The sequence below is a fragment of the Amblyomma mixtum genome, chromosome 3 (genome assembly GCF_055824585.1).
Source record: "Amblyomma mixtum isolate Tamu chromosome 3, ASM5582458v1, whole genome shotgun sequence".
In the NCBI taxonomy this organism is placed as follows: Eukaryota; Metazoa; Arthropoda; class Arachnida; order Ixodida; family Ixodidae; genus Amblyomma; species Amblyomma mixtum.
Window position 1 is genome coordinate 318,428,656 of NC_143014.1, and position 9,846 is coordinate 318,438,501.

The 9,846-nt window shown below is 44.8% G+C and overlaps 1 protein-coding gene across 1 annotated transcript; it reads right to left on the reverse strand.

Moving 5' to 3' along the window:
* Positions 1-2,367: 2,367 nt before the first annotated feature.
* LOC149355738 (uncharacterized) lies at positions 2,368-8,441 on the reverse strand. The gene is made up of 6 exons (XM_089577685.1): positions 8,228-8,441; positions 7,402-7,486; positions 6,220-6,359; positions 3,888-3,973; positions 2,691-2,910; positions 2,368-2,474 (listed from the first exon to the last, which is right to left on the reverse strand). Exons 1-6 carry the CDS (start codon positions 8,418-8,420, stop codon positions 2,386-2,388), a joined length of 813 nt encoding a protein of 270 aa, XP_089433811.1. The 5' UTR covers positions 8,421-8,441; the 3' UTR covers positions 2,368-2,385.
* Between the last annotated feature and the right edge of the window lie 1,405 nt (positions 8,442-9,846).

Sequence of the window (9,846 nt, forward strand, 5' to 3'; positions counted from 1 at the left end):
CAATGGGTGCACACTCTGGTCTAGCAACATGTTTCGGAGTTGTGGCTCTATTCCAAGGTAAAAAAAATAGGAGCACTCCTCTGTCAAGTTCTTAATGCTGTGCATTGCACTGCAAGCAGTACACTGGATTTGTGTTAAATTTTCCTGCACTTTTCCCAGGTAACACTTGCCAGTTTTACAATCGAACATTGTCTGTGGCTGCTCTCCATCTGCAACGAACTGTTTAAAAAACAAGTATTTTGTCTTTGAAAAAGCTGTACCAGGAGGGAGGTGCTGGTCTATAACCTCTAAAAGGCTCTCCGTTGCCTCCCGGCTGTTCTGATGCCGCAGGATGTGGCCCATGAGGAGGAGTAGGCTTTCCTGTCGGGTGATTTTGCAGCCCGCGTACAGTAGTTCACTCTGTAAGAGAACAGTGGCATCATTCAAAGTATTGGCAATGCCAGGCACATGCTCCTGCTTTTAATACTTTGTGAGGTACTGGATGCTAAGGCATACGCGAGTATGCGCTATCGTAGGAATTTTGGTCTCCAAGGTACTGGACACCGGTTGTGCTGCAAGAACATGCGCCAAGTACGGGAAACGATAGTGAAATGGTAAAGGTAACAAGGAGCAAACATTGGTAGCATTAAAATTTACTTCGTTGATAATTGACAAAGATCAACGTAATGCTACCAACCACAAATCTTCCGCGGCGCTACCAATGCCTGAAGTTTTTTTAGCGCTTCTGAAATCGAAAGCGGCCAGCGTTAGTCGCATAAATGTTCAGGAGTTAAATATTGTGAGGAAATCGCAAGCGTTATGTCGACGATCGACAGAACGCCCACTGGTCAGTTTCCTTGCAAACATCTGGAAAACATGCGTTGCGTACCGTCTCCGCCGCTCGTGCATTTAACAGCTGTGCGCTGCTGCTGTCCTCATCGCTTTCGCAGGCCACTGCTTCGATGGCGATGCTTGCATGAGGTTCGGCGCAGGGCTGGCAAGGTTCTTCAGTAGTTGCGTCGGCACTGCAGTCTGGTGACTCTTGGCTGGCAGCGACGCTGTTTGACTGCGCCGTTTGCTTCTGTCGAGATTTAGTGCGTCTTGGAACGGCGACGCTAACGTCCCGCAAGTACTCTCTATACCGCTTCCGTTGCGGCATTTCTGATGCCATCCCGCGAGCACTCTTTAGCTGCGATGGGCAGGTGGTTAGAGCAGCACCATCAATAACGGACCGCTTCACAAACCTCTCAGGCGCCACCAAATACGGCACGGTTCACGAATGTCAAGCTTGCTGCCTAAATCTGCAGATTTAAGCAGCACGCGGGAACAAACACACCACACATGGACCAGCAGCGCAGGCTTGCAGCACGTAACCTCGGAGGAAAAAAAATGAAGACGAGAAACCTGGTGAGATTGCAAAGAGAAGTTACCGTGCATCGCACGAATTCCGCATGTACAACAAACGGCGCTGCAGTAGGTAGCGACAATGTTGCTTCTATGATTTTGCATTTCGGCAAACACTTACATTAACTAGCAAAATAAAAAAACATAAAATCACTGCTTTTTATTATTTTTGTTATTAAAAATTGGCACAGTTTTTAAGAAATAAGTTATAAAACACTTGTTTTCCTTAAACCGCACTTGCTACTTTAGCGCTATTCGCGTTTTACAGCAGTTGGCTTACTTCACTATATATTTCATGACCGCGGATGTGTTTTGTTGTCAATGCTGCATGGGAATATGGGTGATCACGTTGTGGTGAAGTGGGTGCCCTTATGAAAATGGGAACGTCCTTTCAATTCAAAGTTAACTCAAAAAAGGTAATAGGAATCAACTGCCTTTGAACTGAAAATTGGCCCCCAACTGTGAGTTCAATGTGAATAGACTTCCTTTGAACATCCTCCAAATGTACATTCTTTGTCCCTTCTACATCCTCAGGACACACAAAGCATAAAGGATGTACATTTGGAGGATGGTCAAAGAAAGTCTATTCATGGTGAATTCAGAGTTGGGGGCCAATTGTTGGTTCAAAGGCAGTTCAAAGGAAGCACTCCTTCCTTTGAACTTCCTGTGAACGGAAAGTTGAGGGTGTGTAAGTTCAATTTAAATGTACTTGCTCTGTCCTTTCTAAAGCAGTCAAAGGAAGTCCATTCAGATTTAATTCACAGGCAGGTGTCAAACGTTGGTACAAAGGCAGTTCGAAGGAAACACTACTTCTTAACTTGCTGTGAATAGAAAACTGCTCACTGCACACCAACTAAATATGAATGCACATCCCATGGACATCCTGAATGCAATGAAACTAATTGACTTGCCCACACCTGCTGTGCACTTATCTATCATCAGAAGTGCCAGCAGAGACTTCATTTCACACAAGAAAATTATCTGTAACTCTCAAAACGACATTTAATCAGTTTTGCGACCACGTGCTAGCATTGTGGAAAGAGTTCCGGTGACGACACGGGAAGGCACTCCATACAGCGAGCACGTGTAGGCTGCAAAAAGAAAAAAAAAAGGAAACATTAGAAACATACACAACATTCCTTAATTTTTGTACAATAAATCTGCAAAGCACAAACAGCACAAACATGAGGCACCAGAGTGCTGTGCTTTCAGGCAAGCATTATGGCATTGACCATCCGTGAATAAACAGCTGTCAAAGCCACATTTTTGATTGCAGGGCAATGCAGAAGCGCCCCATATGGACTTACAGATAACTGAATCCAGCTTTGTTCTGTCCAGTGCCTTCTTCGGTGCTTCCTCTTTCCTAGCATTGCAAATTCGCCCGTATAACGAGCTCTCTGCTAGCTCTTCTGCTGAAAATACAGCTCTCATCAAGCTCCGTGCAAATTTTGTAGCCTGATTATTCGCACTGTGCTTGATCCGGTCAAGCAACTGTTGGCTGATCATGACATTATTGCCAATGTCCACCTGCAAGCATAAAAAGAAAGGAATAACACTCTGCTTAGTATCTTAACATGCAACAATATTCCTTTACATGCATACAAGAATAAGTCGCCTTTACACAGGAAATAAAAAAAACTGCCGCCAGTTTCAGCAGATTCAAGCAAGCCGCACAGCTCTTAATCAGGGCACTTTGTTTTCGGGTCAAAACCAGTACTTTTTTTCTATTGTTAAACCCAAAACAGACTTCTTAAAAAAAAATGCATGTAGCAAGCCGCACTTTGTCAATGCAAAAGACAACAAAAAAAAACGAAGTCAAATCACAGAAACTATGGATGTGTACATGTTCCCGAGTGGAGTTTTGAACTAGTTGTGGATGATTAACCTTTTTTAACAGTTCCTTACCACAGCATAACTTAACCGGAGTAAGTGTGAGACAACTCAAAAGACGGGAACACAAGTAATGACTGACAGGCAGTCTTTCTGGCATCTTTAATACCATGCTACCGCTGACAACGTTCTGCTGCAAGATTATTATGCAGTTAAAATGTGATGTTGAATATTTCAGTACTGTGCAAACAAAGGCAGAGGCATTCTTCCTAATGAAAGCAACCACCAAAGAAATCAACAGGCACTAAAAACAAACGAAGCAGAGGGGAATTTTTTTTCTCATTGCTGTTTGACAAACATTATGGCAGTCTTTTCTTCTAGTTTCTGGCAAATTGTCATTCATTTAAAATGATTATGCTATTAATTACTCAGTGTAACCGACAGAGCCTCATAAAGGGCATTATCTCATGCTTGTCTACTTTAAGTTACTCCAAACTTCGCTCTCATGAATAATAAGGTCCTCAGTTCTCTACTCTTGCATGCTTCACACTGAAAGTGCATGACTTATGACAATGCTATTATAAATCTAAGGCCAAGTTCCTCTGTAATCCTTTGTGAAATTTTGAGTGAGAAAGGCAACAATTCGAGAGGAACAATAAACTAATGCAACTAACCTGAGCCTCAGGTGTCGACACAGCTGTTTCTCTGGGACGCACAGCATTAACAGTCTCTGTGAGCCGATTTACCAACTCTGCAGCGTCTGAAAAAAAAAGAATAAATAAAAAAGCTTAAACCCACTACCTCGTCACGAGCAACAGCAGACCGTGCAGTACCTACAGAACGACACAAGCTTTTCCTTGATCCCTCTAGCTGACCCTAGCTGTCCTGTGCCAGCTGTGACCACATTATACCCATAAACTTCTTGACCTCAACTGCACACATAATTCTTTGCCACCCCTTTATGTTTGCCTTCTTTTGGAATCCACTCTGCTACGTACCCTACAGGTTGACCTGCATGGCAGAGGGGACTGCAGACGAAATTAATGTGACAAGGGGCATTACAACCATCCGACAGCAGTTCCAATATGCATGACATACAGCAAATTGGAAAGAACACTTAAGCTCTGCCAGCACTTAGAGGCTTGTACGGACACTTGGGAAGGAAATTAAGATGAAAACAAGATGCTATTCATTCTACACACGGGCGTCCGTGTGTACGTCTCTTCCTCTTGTCCGTGTCTTTTTTGCGCTGTTTTAGAATGAACAACCACCAACCCGCCCCAGCTTCTACCATAAGATGCTAAGCTCTAGTTTTACACCTCGCTAGGGAATAAAGTCAAAGAAAATCCAAAAGAGGTTGAAAACTCGTTAAGACCACCAGCAAAAATGAATGTGGATCTCATGGTCACTGAGTGAACGGAGCAGCTCAGAACTCTGTCGAGAATTCACCATGTGCACTCCGCATGGCACCACCATCCCGCCAGATTTGATGTACATACGGTGCTTAAGCAACTCGAGATATGCTTGGATATATGATGTGCCACTGTCCCACTAATGTAAAGGTCGTCTCAATTTGGCTGCACATTCTGCACTAGGTGACAAGAGTGCCGTGCCAGTGCAGTAACAGTTAGTGCGGCGCGAGTGTAGACTGACACTAGTGTTCTCGGTTTAGTGGTCAAATCGAGTGCAAAAGTGCAGAAACGCTCGCCTGCTGTGGCCGTGCGTTCCTGTTTGTCACATGACATGATAATTGTATTGTGATAGTTGTATTGAAACAAATGAACGCTGTGCATTTGTTTGAAGAGGTGCATCTCGTAGTGAGGTCATGAAATTCGTTACTTCAAAAAGTGATGAATTTGACACCACTCTTACGCTCGTGTTGTGAAAAGTGTCATGGGGCAACCATCACGAAGTATTTTGAAGAAGCAACAAACTTTGAATTCAAGAGGTTATTCAAACTGTCGCTCTAGATGACCTTTGACAATTTATACACACGGTTCAGGCTGTTAGCGTTCTATCTGAAAAGTGTCCACGGTTGTCCACCGATTACAGCAGAAAAGAGTTGCCTAACTTGTCTGAAGTCAGCAACTCTCGTTCACTGTTGGCAGAAGGTGGCGACGAATGACTATCAAACTGACTGGCAGGCGAAGGCTGAGTGTGACCTCAAAGCTACGGAAGTGGAGGTGCGGATGTCACAGTGAGTCATCATAAACGCTGCGCTCACCCATGCATTAAAAAAAAGTATCGCCACCTGCCTCTTATAGAAGTGCTACATTGTGCTGCGTGTAAAAATATTTGCACACAAAAGAGAAATGTAACACAATATGCGAGCTAGGCTGGGCAGAAAAGAGAGGACCCATATGCAGTGTGCCTGCCAGCCAGTCACTTACATGCACTTACACAGACACACGCACACTGTCATTTCAGCTGCTTGATGAAGGCACGGAGGAGATGGCACATCTAGCATGGGTACATGGCAGTCTCAACACTGCTAACAAAAACAAGTAGCTCTACTTCCTCCATGAAAAAAAAGCATGGCCGTGGAGCAGCCTGCTACTTGTCTGCTACAGAGCGCGCCAAGCACCTTGCCCCGTCGAGAGGCTTGTGCAGAACTCATGCAGCACAAAGTCAAATCGAGTGCCGAAGTGCAGGTGACACAAGTTTCACTGGCAAACAGAGTGCAAGAGTGCGACACCTCCTGAAGTGGTGCAGAAAGTGTAGCCAAAGCGAGGAGACCTTATTGTGACTAGATGTGTTGCAAAGGTGCACACAAGAAGAGCATCAGTCTTAACTCTCAGTCTAGTTTGAATTCTTAATCGAAGCAACATGCTGTTACTAGCACTATTACTAGAACACGCTACAGAACAAACTGCTCATTCAAAAAGGTAGCACTTCAATACACTGTGCTCTATGTAGTATTTGTAGACACAGAAAATAATGGCAGTGCCAGTCCTATGGCAACAGAAAAAAACATTTGAGTGACTTAAGAAAAAAGTAATCACATACCAAGCATCTGACGTGCTTCATTCCTTGCTGCCTTGTACTTCCTCATTTTTTTTGGGGCAGATTCCAATTCTGACTCCAGCTCAGAGATTCTTTTTTTTTGCTTCCGCGAGCAGAGAGACAGCATCACAGCTGCAGTTCTCCTGCAAAGACATGTGGGACGGCCTGTACACTAAAAAGCTACTTAACACAAACAGGTCAAACAAAAATGGTTCAGTACCTAAAGGACTACAGACAGCCGAATTTAGTTGCATATTTTCTTTTTTCAAATGATGCATTAGATACTACAATACATGGATCACCGTGTGGTAGTCGCCTACCGCCACTAAATAATTTAGAACTGAATTTCTTCTCTCATGCTGTTTCGGTTTCATCAACTGAACGATGGCAGTGATGTGAAGTAGACCTTTAGGTCAGGTGCGGCACAAAAAAGAACTGCAGTATAATGCAAGCAGCAGTCTATAGTCCTTTAAGATCAGTAAAATAGTGACAAATAAAGACCACAGACAATAGAAAGGCGGCACGGACGCCATTTTTCTAGGCACGGGTTCAATGCCAACACTCCTTACGATGGAACCCTGGGTTCCGAAAGTTAGTGCCAATTTTAAGGACACTGCAATGTTTAGCTGCAAGCTAGCATCACCAAGCATCACTGGTCCTCAACCATGCAACCTTTTCTAGGCTTGGTGCAGCAGTTGTGGACAGTATTGCATTAATGCATTTCCACAAGAACTGCCATCATGCACAATCAGTGCCTGTGCAGTCTTTCTGTAGTCCACGATCATTTGTTTGTTTGGTTTCAGCAGTCACAACATCAAACCAAATTTAGCCCTTAGTCAAAGAAACAGTCTCTAGAAGGTCACATTATGTTAGTCATTAATCTATCTACTGCAGGCCAAATGCCCCTCCTATACTTTCCCAATTAACCCTGTCCTGTGCCAGCTGTAGCCAGTTCACCACTATAAACTTGAGAAACTAATCTTCCCTGCGTACCTAACTTTGCTGCTCCGCTGCTACATTTGCCTTCGCTCGGAATCTATTGGAATCGCAATCAAAGATCTTAACTATGAACATCCTTGCCATTTATCTTTTATGCTGCTATAGCTGTGGGTATCAATTAGCATATTCCTGCTATTTTTCCTGGCCCCGTACATCTATGCACAGTATACATGCACTGCACGTTACCTTTCCTTTTGTGGCCACCCCTGCGGTCTCCAATGGGCATTCAGCAGCCAGAGTTGTCCTTTTTTTTCCATGGCAATCGCTGAGCCTGGAATATGGATACTAAATAAACCCGCAGTTCGTCTGCCACACGTACGCATCGGGAATCGTGGCGTTTCTTAAATAGCTGTCGATAATCTGCTTGTGCAACATGCAAAACGGGCTCCAAGCATTGACAGGTCTATTCTGTGGACATACTGACATTTATTAGGAAATGGCAATGCCTGTAGCGTGGCCACGATGCGGCAAGTACTGGGTTTTAATGTCGCAAAGCCAAATAAGCGCATAACCACGGCGGCTACTGCGAAAGTTCAGTGCTGCAATGCGTTGCAGGTTGTAATAGAAACCGCAAAGAAGATTCAAACAAAATACTTGCAATTACAGTGCCATGCAACTGTTAGCGCACGAAGCTCGCTGTCAAAACAAAGGCCCTTGGAAACCGCGATTTCAAAGGCCCAAAAAATGCCCTCTGCCGTGCAAGCCTTCGGTAGCAGTACAGCAGCCACATATCATCGACTCATTATTTCCTTGAATTGTTTTCATTAAGCATATTATTTTGCATCACGAAACTGCCAGTATCGACAGTCGAGTCAACAGGACCACCTCCAGCACCACGTGCATTGCTATGACCTGGTTTACCGACTGCGGTCGTATAATGACCGCGGGCATGCAAAGCACTTCACAACACAAAAGCCTCACCGCAAGTAGCAAAGGAAGGCGTTTAAATTTACAAATAAACGCTATGCAAACGCGGAAATGAAAAGGAACCAGGGAACGTTTGACTACTTACCCACTCCAAGAATATACGCTGGTGCGTACGAACCGTTCGCCCATTCAACCTCCACTGGAGTATGCTGTATCTTGCGCCAGTGCTTGCGGTCATCGAGCAATTTTGTTTGGAGATCTACACATTGAAGGCGTCTAATGGGGTACACATCCCATTTCTGAGCCGTCACCCACTTCACCACAACGTGATCAGCCATATTGCCCACGCAGAAATGACAACAAAACACATCCGCGGTCATGAAATATATAGTGAAGTAAGCCAACTGCTGTAAAACGCGAATAGCGCTAAAGTAGCAAGTGCGGTTTAAGGAAAACAAGTGTTTTATAACTTATTTCTTAAAAACTGTGCCAATTTTCAATAACAAAATAATAAAAACAGTAATTTGTTATGTTTTTAATATTTTGCTAGTTAATGTTAGTGTTTGCCGAAATGCAAAATCATAGAAGCAACATTGTCGCTACCTACTGCAGCGCCGTTTGTTCTACATGCGGAATTCGTGCGATGCACGGTAGCTTCTCTTTGCAATCTCACCAGGTTTCTCGTCTTCATTTTTTTTCCCTCTGAGGTTACGTGCTGCAAGCCTGCGCTGCTGGTCCACGTGTGGTGTGTTTGTTCCGGCGTGCTGCTTAAATCTGCAGATTTAAGCTTGACATTCGTGAACCGTGCCGCATTTGGTGGCGCCTGAGAGGTTTGTGAAGCGGTCCGTTATTGATGGTGCTGCTCTAACCACCTGCCCATCGCAGCTAAAGAGTGCTCGCGGGATGGCGTCAGAAATGCCGCAACGGAAGCGGTATAGAGAGTACTTGCGGGACGTTAGCGTCGCCGTTCCAAGACGCACTAAATCTCGACAGAAGCAAACGGCGCAGTCAAACAGCGTCGCTGCCAGCCAAGAGTCACCAGACTGCAGTGCCGACGCAACTACTGAAGAACCTTGCCAGCCCTGCGCCGAACCTCATGCAAGCATCGCCATCGAAGCAGCGGCCTGCGAAAGCGATGAGGACAACAGCAGCGCACAGCTGTTAAATGCACGAACGGCGGAGACGGTACGCAACGCATGTTTTCCTGATGTTTGCAAGGAAACTGACCAGTGGGCGTTCTGTCGATCGTCGACATAACGCTTGCGATTTCCTCACAATATTTAACTGCTGAACATTTATGCGACTAACGCTGGCCGCTTTCGATTTCAGAAGCGCTAAAAAAACTTCAGGCATTGGTAGCGCCGCGGAAGATTTGTGGTTGGTAGCATTACGTTGATCTTCCTTTGTCAATTATCAAGGAAGTAAATTTTAATGCTACCAATGTTTGCTCCTTGTTGCCTTTACCATTTCACTATCGTTTCCCGTACTTGGCGCATGTTCTTGCAGCACAACCGGTGTCCAGTACCTTGGACACCAAAATTCCTACGATAGTGCATACTCGCGTATGCCTTAGCATCCAGTACCTCACAAAGTATTAAAAGCAGAAGCATGTGCCTGGCATTGCCAATACTTTGAATGATGCCAATGTTCTCTTACAGAGTGAACTACTGTACCCGGGCTGCAAGATCACCCGACAAGAAAGCCTACTCCTCCTCATGGGCCACATCCTGCGGCATCACAACAGCCGGGAGGCAACAGAGAGCC